General features: G+C 37.7%; 1 protein-coding gene across 6 annotated transcripts in view; it reads left to right on the plus strand.

The window, feature by feature from the left end:
* The window catches only part of Caper (RNA-binding protein 39-like protein Caper), a 356,013-nt gene that overhangs the window by 61,080 nt on the left and 280,144 nt on the right, over positions 1 to 14,789 (plus strand). For 4 of the 6 annotated variants that reach the window (XM_067145486.1, XM_067145480.1, XM_067145482.1 and 1 more), the window contains one exon: positions 1,109 to 1,211. The exons of the other annotated variants lie outside the window; for them this stretch is intronic. Coding sequence is in view for 3 of the 4 variants with exons in the window: in XM_067145480.1 (XP_067001581.1) it covers positions 1,157 to 1,211 (55 nt within the window). In the remaining variant the exon portion in view is untranslated. The remainder of the gene's footprint in view (positions 1 to 1,108; positions 1,212 to 14,789) is intronic. 6 annotated transcript variants of the gene reach the window in all.

A 14,789-nucleotide genomic window follows, 5' to 3' on the forward strand; every position in this document is an offset into this window, starting at 1 on the left:
AGGGACAAGTATAGGAAAGGGCCAGAATTTGGAAGGTAGTGGTTGTGGCCATAATCATGGTACAGCATTAGAATTTGGATGGTGAAAAAGATTGGAATCCATGGAAAACTATGACTGCCGATGATGGGATTCGAACCTACTATCTCCCAAAGACAGGTTCTCAGCTTCTTTGTATGTATTTTTCTTGTGAGTTCTGCTTGTCCTTAATAAATTACTTTATGAAAATCCACAGCCTGTTTCCAGTCATTCGACTGGGTCAGTAATGGAATGAACGAAGCTCCCATCTAGCAGCGAGGATAGAAATCGTGCCAGCTGCTGAAGCCTGTCGCACTCCTGTGGGGCAATGATCAATGAATGACAGATGAAATGAAATGATATTGGAGAGTGTTGCTGGAATGAATTATGACACGGAAAACCGGAGTACCCGGAGAAAAACCTGTCCCGTCTCCGCTTTGTCCAGCACAAATCTCACATGGAGTGACCAGGATTTGCTGCCTGAGTCACGGAGGCTTCAAATTACTTTATATACTGCAAAAATAATGCTTTACGTAGTGAACATTAAGAAATGTTATTTAAATAGCCAAACCTAGTTTCTTTTCTCACTCAGAGTTCATTATTCATAATATACTGCTCAGAAGTAAAATCACCATTTTTTGAGGCACATTAACAATATAAAAATTACTCCCATAATTTACTGTGTGAAATTAAAAAGGTTATATTTGTCATAGATAGTAATTTGAGGTAATGCAAGTTGTTGTACAGTAGGTCCACTGGAGAATATAAAATATTTTCAATCTTTGTGGTTAGAAGCACCTGACATCCTTTGTTGCTTGACACTTTCCTGCAAGACATGCTAGCTGGTGATTATATATGCTGAATCATTGAAGTTAGTTTGCATATTGAAGTTAGTGGAAGGGCTGCCTTTTAAAATCAGTTTCATATCCTCATATAGAGAGAGCTATGAGATTATCTACTATACCAACAGTGTGTTCAGTGGTTGAAAATGATCCATTCTTTACTGTAAAGTCAGATTTATATTTTCTGTTCTTACTTTGATATCTAATGTCTTACTTCCTCGTTTCTAACATTGGTGCAATGTTTGTTGTAGATCAACGTGTTAGTTTGGAAGCTAGTACTGAACTCCGTGTAACCGGGAATGGTCATGGGTTCGACATCATGTGCTGTTGACCAAAAAGGAGTTTACAAAATCCGTACGTACTTTTCCTTCCCTTACTTGCAAAGCTTAATTGTTGCTTGGCCCTTGTTTTTTCGGAGCAGTATATTTCTGCTGCAGAATATGTAATATTCAAATTGTTAATTTTCTCCTTGAAACCTGGCGTTTGCTCATGATGCATCTTTCTTCTGTAGTTGTTTAGTAGCGAGTGATAATTCAAGGAAATAATTATGATTTGATAGTTTTGTTGTGTGGTTTAGTTTTAGGGAGAGTATTCTACTTGTGTTGGAACCTAATATGGTGGGATTCATATGGTGTATTAAAGCACCATTACTTTTCAAAAAAAAAAATGCTGCGAGGAGCTTTGAAATATAGTTTTCAGACTTCTTGCTTTTTAAAATATTTTTGTTTAGAGCAGGTTCTTTGAAATCAAATTTTACTATTTGAAAGATAATCTGCCACAATCATTGCACCAAATAATTGCAGTATTCAATAGTGGTATTTTGAGCATCTGAATTGATGGTTATGTTAAATAAGAGACCGGAAGACATTAGGCCCTGTAGAAGAAAACCACATTTTAACCCTGCTTGTCTGTTGTATTGAAGGAACTGAGATGAACATAACTAAATAATTTGTTTAGAGAGATTGGTCTGAGGAGTGGGAGTAACAAAAAGAAAGACAAGTATGCGCCTCAGATCACAAGGGTCAAGGACAAACTTCACATCTTCGTGAGACGAAAAGATAAAAGATTTCTTTGCTGCACAATACTGAAGGAGAAAAGGAAATGTATACTTCCTACATCAAGACTTGAGGCACAAGTTCTTTCAAGAATGTCCTCTGGGTAAATGATAGTGTATGAAGATGTGACGATTGTCTGTATTTTCATATTCTTGCCTATCCTTTCTTCTACTCCCTCTTCCTACACTGACCTACTTTCATCTTCCTGCACTGACCTGTTATTAAAAAATAATAACTATTAGATTCTTCAGTCTACCGAAACTAACTTTTGAGTAAATAAATTTATGAACTACCATAAAGAAAAAATGTATACAAACCTCCGCTTTACCCTTACGTGAAACAAACCAAGAACACGCACATTTTCAACTTGAGTGGCCTAGTAGAGTCGGGATGCCAGTTGCTATGTAAGTGCATTTACATGCAGGATTTAGATCGATCTGAGTACACTTCCCGCATTGAAACCGCCATGTAAACGGGGACTCAGTTCGGATTGAGTCTCAAGGTCGATACGGTAAAATCTGGGATCGTATCATACTCTGTTCGAATTGAGTTCCATGTAAGTGCGGTTCGTACGGAGATCGTATTGAAAATTCATCTGCACACACTCCATGTTTGTTCTTTCGAAAATAATTTTCAAAATCGATTCTGTGCTATTCATTTTCATTCATAATCGATAAAACCACATTTCGACTGGTGATTGTTTTTTAAGGCTTGTATTGACTTGTGCGATAGTTGTGGGAAGAAGTCCAAGTTAATGCTCGAGATTTATAAGAAAAAAGAAATCCATAAACTTTTCAATGTAAAAGGTGAAAAAAGTGAAATACACAACTTGGTGCAGCAAGAAATGGAAAGGAGGGGCTACACTACAAAAAATGCCAAACAAATAAAAAAATAAGTGAAAAAGTTTTGAAGTCCATGTATAACTGCTGCTTAAAAGACAAAAGTAGAAGCAGTGCGGGCAGAACAGAATGTGTAAAAACAACATGAACTCGCGAATGAATTCTTCAGCAAACAAGAAGAAAGAGAAGCTGCAAGTAAAAGAAGACCAGATGAGCTCCAGAATATTATTTCTGCCTTCACCTTTGCTATAAGTACAATTGCATCCATGCTAACCTCATTATCCCTACCTCTACCCTGTCTTTTCACAACCTGCCCAGGGCCCTGTTTCATAAAACATCTTTCACTAATATTATTAGTTAGAAACCAATAATATTAACTAATAATATTAGTATTACGTTTCAAAAAATTATTAGCTAATAATATTAGTTACTAGTTTGTGTCAAAATTATTAGTAGATGTTCCTAATATTAGTAAATTGTTTCATAGACATAGGATTATTTCCAGGAGTGTATTTTGACTCATAATTCATATTATTAGTGAAACCAAAGTGAGAGGTATTTTAATATTTTTGGCATAAATTCATGAAGATCACTGAAATGGTCGACTCTGATTCAAATAGTGTGTGGAACGAGTGTAGGTCTTCACCGTTCAATAAATGTTACATCAAAAACAGCCTGTACTGACATGTAACAAACATCTGAATACCAGCACAATGGGAGATTTAGGTTAGATTACATAACTTTTGAGTATTTGCTTGATAGGATTGGTAACAGAACGTTCCGCTGGAAGGAATGAAGCATACCGTAACCTTAAAATAGCAGCTTCGCATTGCACTCCACCGGTTGGTAGTGATACACAGTATCGTGTTTCTCTAGTGCAGTTCTGCTCGGCTCCCAAGTATCTTAATCTTGGCTTATATCACCAGTAAACCAAGATGATGCTGGTGATTATTGTTTTAAGAGGAAGTTGGCTACAACTAGGCAACCATCATCTATAATAACACTAATCAGATAGAAAAATGGAAAGGATCCTGCATTTTGAAAAATGAAGGTATTGGCCGAAGAAAGAGAAGGGCCACGAAGGGCGTGGAAATGAAAGACTCTCTCGGCCTCGCAACCTAATACTGTCAGAGTCGGAAAAGAATAAGAGTTGAACAAGGGAGGTCGGAAGGGTAGATGAAAATGAACCTGGCACAATTAAGTTGAAGCAGTGTCAGGATTCATCTCACTGCCCCATGTTTGCCAACACACGCTCCCAAGTTGAGAGCCCTGGGACCCCTTTTAGCTGCCTCTTACAACAGGCATGGGATACCGTAGCTGTTATTCTACTGCCCCCACCAACAAGGGGTAATAAAATATTTTGCTAGTCCATCTCAACAGAGATTTTTAAGAGCAAATGAAATAAGAAAGTAAAAGGAACAAGAAGAGTTATAGTGTGCAAAAGGCTGCAAATAGTTGACGCTTAAAATCAATCACTTTGCGCAAAGAAATTTTCTTCTCTCACATTATTTTCACTTCTTTTATCCATTTTCATATGTATCAAAGTCACAACAATGAAAATATCAAGTGAGCTTTTTGAACACGTGGATTAATAGTCGGTTTTAGTCAAGCATCAGCCTACTGCTAGGAACAAACCCAAACCAAAAACATATGCAACAGACTGATTCTAACCTCCATTTGTATCAGCTGACTAATGAACTAATATTATTAGTGAAGATATTTTATTAGTCATGTGTAAATCTTTATGAAACAGATTTTGGTTAACTAATAATATTGTTTTTATGAGTTCTAATATTATTAGTTAGTTTTATGAAACAGGGCCCAGTTCATTTTCCCAGACCGACAACCTTGCCCCTCTATATCAACATCAGGAACAATGCAAAAATATTATAGTAATCTGGATCTTCTCAGTGGATATAGTGACATATAAATTTGTAGAGCACTAGCTATATTACCTGACACTACCTGGGCATTTTGTTTCCTTTAGGTATTTCATTACCTGTTAATTGTGTGTGAAGAGAATTTTTTGTAGATTACGTTATTGTGGCTTTCACTGATTAGGAACCATTTTGTAGTTTAGAACTTATTGTTGTATTTAATTTCAAGTCTTGCAGATCATTTTGTTTCTTGTTAATCAAACTAATCTCGGTAAGTTTATATGCCACCCCCTCTGGACCACAACCGCTAGGGGTGTCTTACCACCACAAATTTTTTTTTTTGAGACAGTTATATGTGTAGCAGAATCTCTCCTTGGCCTAGCCTACATTTACTCACGTGCCTACTTTGAACTCCAAGCCTATATTCTACTGCAGAATCGTTGAGCTGACGTTGCCATGGTTACGGCTGGTCATTTCTTCGTCTAATTCTTATCCAACATGGACCATTGAAGAAGCAATTAAAATACCAGCAGTTAAGGAATCTTCTAGAACTTAGCTCAGCTGAAACAAATATGAACAGAATGATGTTGATGGGAAAGAGTTGAGATGTTCATTTGTCTCCAACATGAAAAAACCAGTGGGGCTGAAGGATGTGGAATGGTGGGTGATTGCTGGAGGGAAAGAAGGGGGTTTAGAGTACAGTCCCACTTCCATTTGGAAACAACTTGGCAAATGAAATGTAATTTGATGGGAGCTATCAATATTAATGGGGCCTATGGAAGAAATAAAGTAGAATTGGGCTGTCAGCAAAGAGTATACGTCTGGATTGGTTAGCAGCTAATGATATTCAGGCAAGGGAAGGCATGGAAGAGATACAAGATTATAAAGTGTTTTGAATAGGTGTTAAAGGAAAGGGCAGAGTGTGGGGTAGGACTGTTCATCAGGAATACTATTGCATGCAACATAGTTTCTCTTAAGCACATAAGTGAGCAAATTATTTGGGTAGTTTCAGCAGTTGGGAGGAATTAGGACAAGAATTATCTCAGTCTATTGACCATGTGAGAGTGGAGATGAGGATGAAGTTGACAAGCTTAATGAAGCACTGAAGTGACATCGTAGTCAGCGTCAACAGTCAGCATAGGATATTGCTAATGGGCAATTTCAATGCAAGATTTGGGAATACAACAGAAGGATATGACATGGTGATGGGTAAATCTGGGGAAGATGTGGAAGCTAATGGGAATGGGAAGTTATTTGTTTGTTCATTCCTTCTGAGTATTGAACTAGTGAGCTCGAGAGAGAGGGACCACCCTTTACAGTGGCACCTTTACAATTAATGGTAAAAAAAATGTAATAATCATATTATAGTTATAGTGAAACATGTTGGCCACAACAATATTGGTTTACACTGGAAATAATTAACAATTATATTTAAATGTTGTAATAATAATAATAATAATAATAATAATAATAATAATAATACATTTCTATATAGTTTTGTAATATCTTAAAACAGGCTTCTTAAATACTGAAAAAATGTTTAATATTGATCTTCTGTGCCAGAATGGAATGAACAGTTACAAATACATTCTTGACGCTATACATGGGAGGGTAGGAGTACCAAATCCATTACAGACTATATCTTAACAGACTTTGAATTCAGGACATCTGTTAGTAATGTGTGGGTATTCTGGAGATTTTTTAAGGATATGGTCCACTCTGATCTGTAGCCCCAGCGTTTGTCTGGTGTGAAAATGGGAAACCTCGGAAAACCATCTCCAGGGTAGAAAATCTCTAGGACGAGGAAATTAAGACAGAAGTGCATGGATGTGATTAGTGAAAAGTTCTAAATAATAGACAGTAAGCAGGTTCAGGATGTAGAAATAGAATGGGTGACATAACAGGGATGCTCAGTCTAGCTTGACCAAGCAGAGAGTGAGGACATGCTGTGTGGTGCGTGCTGTGAAGTATAATGGGAATAGAACAATATTGGGCCACGATTGGGAGGTGGCAGCGGAGGCTAAGGAAGAATTCAGCGAGATGTTTGGAGAGGAAGGAAGATCTGGGAAAGATGGGAGAGGTGGTGTTGGTGGCAACGGTGATAGCTGTGCTTCTGGTTATTGGGGGGAAGGGGATATTCAACCTTGGCCCAAAGACTTGGAAGCGATTAGGGAGATAGTGAGGGAGGTACCAGTAATAAAAGAAACCTGCCCTTGGGACCAGATTAAGGAAACGATGAAAGACCAATCAAAGGAGCTAGGGAATATGAGACAATGGTTACAAGAAAGAACAGAAGAAACTATGACCAAAGCGGGTAGCAATGAGAAAGAGTTGCTAAGAGAGAAAGTACAAAACCTAGAAGAGGCAGTGCTGAAGCTGAAGAAAGAAGCAGAAGTCAGCAACCAGGAAAGGATGAAGTAATGCATATTTATATATGGTATTCAGGAAGAAGCAATAGAAGGCAAAGTGGACATCATTTATAAAGTGGTCGAGGTCATTCAGAACGAGATGAAAATAAATTTCAGTGAAGTGGACGTAGATGATGCCGAAATGTTGGGTAGAGCGAAAGGGCGTAGCCCAATCAGAATGAAGTTACTATCGCCCTTAATGGCCGACATAGTGATAAGGAACGTGAGTAATTTACAAGGACAAAAAATTTGGGTAAAGAGAGATATGGGCAGAGAAGGGAGTGAGAATCTGAAAACTTTGAAGAGGCATCTAGGGAGGGCCAGACACCAAGGGTTGAAGGCCCACATAAGGGGGACAACAGCTAGTGGTGTCTAATGGAAGATGGATTCGAGTGTGGCCAGTGTCAAAACTGAAAGCAATGGATGAGATTTACAAGAGAGAAGAGGACTTGGTGACAAAGCAAGATGAAAGGAAGGATGCAGAGCGAGTGGTGGAACCAGCGGAGGCAAGAGAGGAGCTCAACCCAGGGGATGGTGGACAGCACAGTACGGGAATGGAAACAAGGAGTCTGGAGGTGATGGTTGAGAGATTGTCTCAAGAAACTTCAAGTGAAGAGTACAGTGGACAAGTGAATAACAAAGGTGGAGGTGCGAGGGGTGAGTCGAAAGGGAAAGAAATTATTAACAAAGGGAGAAGTATGAGTCTAAAAGACTTGTGGGGTGAAAGGAATAAAAGTTTGAAGGAGAAAGAGGGAAGAGAGCGACAAAATATGTCAAGAAAAGAAGGAATGGAGTTGGAGGGTGAGAAGGCCAGGGCAACAAGAAGCAAAAGTAAGGGAAGAAATGTTGAAGGGGGGGAGGGAAAGTTATAGCAATATTGGAAGATAAGCGTTGTCAATATTGAGGGACTGTTAGGCAAATTAGGTAATAAAAAGGTTAAAGAAGTAGTAGAAAGCTTTGATATTGTGGCACTTTTAGAGACGTGGCTTGAACCTGGGAAGGAGATAACATCGGGGGGAGGGGGGGTTTGTGGTTAAGCATAAATACAAAAGAAAGGAGCGGTATAAGGGGAGATCGCCAGGAGGGATAGTGGTGTTAATAAGAGATGAGATTAGTGATCTAATAGAGGATATTGAAAATGAGTTGAAAGAAGTAATCTGGATTAGATTTAAGAATTGGAGGGGGGAAGGGAGAGTAATGAATGCAAGTTAACATTTTGCATATTGCCACCCCAAGAGCTCATTATACGCAAATTATAAATTTTTCGAGGAATTATTGTTGGAAACTAGAATTATAAGGGGGAAGTTTGAAGAAGACCGTATGTTGCTATTTGGGGATTGGAACGCGAGGGTAGGGATGCAGAGTCTAGTGTTTTGTAAAGAAGACGGGAGAGTAATAAGGAAAAGTAGAAGTGAAGATATGGTAATAAATAATTATGGAGACAAACTTTTGGAAATGTGTGCAGCTGGAAACTTATATATTCTGAACGGGTGGTACGAGGGCGACAAGAATGGGAAGCTACACATGTTACAGCGCAGGGAGGAAGTTTAATTGATATAGTAATCAGCTCAGAAGAAATGTTAGAGGAAATCATAAGGATGGAGGTAGGAGACTGGGTTGTATCACATAACTTCCTGGTATGGGTGTTGATAGAAAGCAGGGCAGCGGTGGATAAGGAGAGATAAAGAAGGGTGAAGAGATGGGGAGATGGTACGTTAAATATAAATGGTCAGAGAAAGCAAAGCAAGAATTGAATTCCATAATAAAAGAGGAGTTAAATTTAGTAATGTTTTGTTGGGAGGTTGCATTGCAGGAAAACATAGATAGAGAATTGGAATTGATTACATACCCAATCTAAAGGGTAGGTCAGATAGACAGAGGCAGGAGTAGAAGGAAGGGAGGGGAAGAAGGGTGGTACAGTAAAGATTGTGAGGAATTATGAAGAAGAGTTTATGGGTGCATTAAGAGTATAGAAAAAATGGTGGGAATGCAGAAGGAGAAGCTTTCTGTAATTTAAGGAAAGCTTACAAAAGGGAAATTATTGAGAGGAAGAAATTATGGATGAAAGAACAAACATAAGCTATAAATAAGGAGTGTAAGATGAACCAAACTGAGAAAGTGTGGGAGAGAATAAACAAAATTAACAAGGGTGGAAGGAGATTGGAGAAACCAAGTATTGAGTATGGGCAGTGGGTAAACTATTTTTGAGAACTACTTGGAGGTGAGGAGAAATGGTTTAGAGGGGATGGGGAAGAAGTTATATGGAGAGATATAGAGGTATCGATGTTTGAATTGGACAAAAGAATTTCAAAAGAAGTAGTACTGCAAGTGGTAGGCAAAATTAAGGGTAGGTCAGCGGGAGGATGCAATGTTATTAACAATAAGTTTTGGAAAGAAATATGTATTGTTGGTCAGATGATAGAAGGCATTGTGAAGTTATTTAACAAGATCTTCGACAGTGGAAAATACGCAAAAGAATGGGAATTAGGGATCATATGCCCACTATACTGCCCCCATTTTTCCCGAGCTAAGCCCAGCCATCGAGCGAGAGATCCCAAGGTGGACCGTTCGATCGTTGGCTATCACTTTCTAGAGGCATTTAAGGGTTGTTAAGGATTGATGACCAAGCAGGATAAAAAGAAATGTTAAAACAACACTCTGACATTTATTCACATAAGCAAACAAACAAATGAAATACTCTTGCTGATGTGTTTACAAAAATAGAACTTTCATAATATTGCATTTCTTCCTCGATTTAGAGTGACACGTGTTCTTAATCTCCAGCCTTACTGTGCTGTAATGAAACCAAAGAAAAATTAGGCCTCTTGCCTTTTCAAATCAAAATATTTGACTGAAAGAATTAAATAAATTAACATAGAACTTAAAAAAAAGTTGATTAACAGCTGTCTTGCGAACGAGGGTTTTACAATAAATGTATTCAAAGCTTTACCAATTCAAAGTAGTCTCAACACGTGGTTTTAAGATGTACTCAACTGAATTTGTCATTTACAGTATTTAATAATAGTCAATGACACCAACATGAACTTCAGTAGAAAATGAAAATTGATTTCAAAATTCTCAAAATTAATTAATTATTATTCTGATTATTATTATTATTAATAATTTCTCATCATTTAATTAGCCTATGTTTCATTGTCACACGATCGTGTTCTTATTAATTTTCCACTGCATTATTTACCTAATGATCGTCATTAGCATTTCAGAATAATTATTTTGAATTAATTATTAATGACTTATTTTCACCATAACTTCAATTAATCATGCGGCTAACAAATTTCTACCTCTGATCTTTGTATTTCATTTCTATTCAAATTAATCTTAAAGTATTTCAAATTTTAGACATTTACATTACCAACGTGTGAGCTAGTTAAATAAATTTTATTTACAAATCGAGTGCCTTCATAAAGTAACGAGATGATCTTTCCTTTTAAATCTCGCTAATTAAGAAAATAAATTCTTGCTAGTCTTCCTCGACTTAACTTAATCAAACTTTCCCTTAAGGGCATGAAAATTATTTCTTAAGGCAACACACAACGATGAGTGTAATCTGCGTCACAGCGAGTGCGTGACCAGATCAAAATTAAATGAAACCAACATGACACCAGAGAAATACACATATTTACATACACACACACATTCACACTAGGGAAACACGTTTTTATGTACATTATTTACATCGAATCCTGTTTTGGCAAGTTTATTCATGATTTTTATTGGTGGTCGGGACGCGTAATGTCTAGCAGAAATAATCCGTGTACTGAAATTATCCTTCATTAATGGAGGCTAGTGATCGAAGTCATGGGTATCACTTGGTAGAAACACATTTCACATATCAACGTAAGTTCATCTAACTCATGAAATTATAATGGAAGATTCTAGTAAGATCCATAAGCACTACCATCATTTGGGCTACAGGTTGAAATTATCGCGAGCGTGAGCCTTACTTGTATTACTTTTATATCCTACCTGTGAAATACACTCGCAACATGTGCTCCAATAATTATATTCTATCTTGCGCTCCCAATACACAAGAATAAGTCAAATATCATCATTAATTCATCAACTGCACAATTATACAACAAGTATCCCTCAGGATTGGTCATATTCCAGACCCTTCATGAACAGAGCACATTCAATCTCACATATAAGGACTCTACAGTAGTTTTATGGCTCACGAGCGTTTACTTCTCTTTTATCCGATCTTTAGTTAATATTATTATTATTGAAGTGATTATTACATCTACTGATCCTCATGGAATATCGTAAAATTAGATGACTTCATCATAAATGCAACAAGTGATCTTGAAAGACACTAGGTTCGACCCTATTCACTCAAAATGTACACGCAAATTTCCATCCAGTAACTTTCAACATTACAAGGAAAGTAGATTTATCGTGTGGTCAGTGATTATTAAATATAAAGCTCCTTAAGCATGGGAAATCATTCAAAGACAACCTACATGTCTACTCTAATAGATTCCAAAATTTCATTCACACGTACCTAGTCTACCACGGCACCTTAAGAAGTGGAAAAATGAAATATTTCTAACTACAACAAACTAATAGATCTACGACTTAAGAAGAAAGACCTCTAGTTGTACAAAAGGTAAGACAGATAAATTAAATTAAAAAGGTACTCAAGTTTTTGATGGGGTTCGATTCTCGTCGACAGTCAGTTATTCCAGCATACTCCTCCGGTCAGTCTCCTTCCAATTACCAGATACGCCTCACATTTTACAGCTCCATGGAGGCTCTGCAACAGGTGTCCCTCGATGAAATGATGTTGTCGGTGGTTGCGGAATTATCCATCTTGAGATGTTCAATTCTAAGACGACTTCCGTAGAATGCCGGTCACAAGCTGTAACTGAGAATACAAAATTAAGTATTTTGCACAAGCACACGCCGAATATAAATAGCTCGTCTACACTGTCACACTTAACTTGGCTTCTAGGCGTCTTTATTCCATAGAATTCACTAATGGTTTCTCTAAATTCTAGCAGAACGGCGTCGACTTGAACTGAAATTACTTCTCCACGTGGTCTGAGAATGTGGTGCAGCACAACACGACGAAGGCTATTCAGAGTAAGAGCTTCAAGAGTATTAAGAGCATTAAGAGTTTCAGAACTTCAGAGTAAGAGTTTCAAGAGCATTAAGAGAGCGATTTACTCGAAACAAGGCCTTTTATCTAATTAGCCTGGGAGGTGTGATCTTCAGCGAGAACGGTAATTGGCTGATGGTCTCATTTAATTGGCTCAGACTATTCCAGAAACAAGCTGGGTTGCGCGCGTGCGAAGGTAGTCACGTGGTCTGCTCTGACCTTGGCACAGTCTTGCCGGTGTGTCACCCCTCTGAACGACGAAAAAAAACTCGTTCTCAGCTCGCCACAACTCCCCAAATGATATGCTGCAGTTACAAGCAGACAATAAAATTTTCACTTGTTAAAATATTCGTAATATCGCCAATTTTAACGGGGACAATACTATAATTCCAAGTAATTATAGAGGGATAACTGCTAGAGATTTATACAGGAGTTTTAGCAAACAGAGTAAGAGACTGGACAGGAGAGAATTCGGTTTTGTCAGGCTTCGAGGGGGGTTTTAGGAAGGGAACAGAAATGACAGACAATATGATAGTGAAAATGATTATAGAACTTATATGTATATAAAGCTAGATGTTCTGACTGACTGACTGATAATCAACACACAGCAAAATCTACTGGAGATAATTGGATGAAAATTTGAGAACATGTTCCTACCGTAGTGTAGATGCACACTAAGAAAGGATTTTCAAAAAATCCTGTTTTAAAGGGCTGAAAAGGGGTAAAATATTATTTTATATTTTTGTTGAATATCTCCATTTTTCTGAAAATTATTGTACGTATATTCATTCAAACATTTCTTTTCTTATAGCATAATTACTATTTTAAAAGAAATGGTTAAAATTCTGATTTTAAAGGGGTGAAATGTGGTTTTATATTGGTGTTCAATATCTCAGTTTTTTGTGAAAAATGTTGTACATATATATTCAATCTTCCAAATCGTCTCAATCATCATCATCATCATCATCATCAGTTTTCCACTCCATTTGCCCGGGTGTGGTTTACGAGCACTCCACTTCTGTCTGTCCATGTACCACTCTTCTCTCAAGACGACATCCCAGCTGACTCCTCTTGTTCCTATGTCCTCTTTCACTTGGTCCAGCCATCTCTTCCTAGGTCTTCCTACCGGTCGTTTTCCGGCCACGACTGTGTGTAGCCATTGTTTTGCTGTCCTTCCATCATCCAATCGTTTGACATGGCCAAACCATTTCAAACGGCCCCTTGTCACTTTTTCATTCAGGGATGGGTACACACCAGCTTCCTCCCTTATTCTTTCATTCCTTACCCTGTCCTTTTTTGTCTTCTGTACCATAGTACGTAGGAACTTCATTTCTGCGGCTTGTAGTTTGCTATGCACTTGTTGGGATATTGTGCAGGTTTCTAGGCCATATGTTAGTATGGGGGTGAAGTATGATTGGAATAGAATCTGCTTTGATCTTAAGGGAACTTGTTCGTTCCAGAGGAGGTTCTGAACTTGATGGTAAAACTGAGCTGATTTTTGAATGCGGTTGTTAATCTCATGCTGTATTCTGTTATCTCTTAAAATGATGCACCCAAGATATTTATATTGGTCTACTGTTTCCAGCTGTGTACCTTCCAGCATTATTTTTCCTTTCTTCTTCTGCCTGTTGACAGACATAGTAACAGTTTTCGATTTATTTATTTATTTATTGTTAATCCATGTGCTTTCAAATGTTCATTCCAGGTGTTGAGCCTCTCTTGGACTTCCTTCTCTGTATTTCCCCAAATTACTACATCATCTGCAAATGCAAATGCATTGATGTCCATATTGTTCTTCTGCTTAATTTCTTTCATGACTTCATCCATGACAGTTATAAAAAGTAAGGGTGAAAGGGTACTGCCTTGTTGCACTCCTTTAGTAGTTTGGAACCAATCAGAATTACTGTTTCCTATCAGTACGCAACTGCAGCAGTCTTCGTAAAGCATTTTAACTTTTTGGATAAGACCTTTGGGTACATTTTTCTTTCTTAAGCATTCCCGTATAGTCTTCCTTGGAACACTATCAAATGCTTTTTCGAGATCCAAAAACACTAGTGTTAAGTCTTTGCCCTTCTCCCAATGCTTTTCTAACAGTATTCTAAGTGCAAATATGAGATCGGTAGTTGATCGGTGTTCTCTGAATCCATATTGTTCTTCCTGTAGTTGTGGTTCTATTATTTTCCTTAGCCTTTTTTCAAGTATTTTCTCAAATATTTTCAAACCATGAGACAATAAAGTGATCCCTCTATAATTGCTACATTTCTTGAAAAGTCAACGGATTTATATTTATTTTCCAGATGAAATACTTCCCTTGCGCGGATGAATCTTTGGCTTTTGCCAAACAAAAATGGCCGCGGAACTTTCCAACATATAAGTATAGTACGTGAACCTTTTCTTGATACCAAGTTCTGATTCAGCACTAGGGAGCTCAGGCATCAAGAAAAGGTTTGCATACAGTATATGTGCCAATTCACTCTGCTTCCGTGTATTTCAAGACGGTAATCAACCAAGTCCTTAACAAAAATAAAATACAGTTAACAGTATATAGGCCTGCATATACGAATGTTTGTCAGTGAATTAATGAGAACCTATTTTACGCAGCGCTGATAGCGCAAGATTTAAGGCAGTTGATTA

Source organism: Anabrus simplex, chromosome 4 (assembly GCF_040414725.1).
Source record: "Anabrus simplex isolate iqAnaSimp1 chromosome 4, ASM4041472v1, whole genome shotgun sequence".
NCBI lineage: Eukaryota > Metazoa > Arthropoda > Insecta > Orthoptera > Tettigoniidae > Anabrus > Anabrus simplex.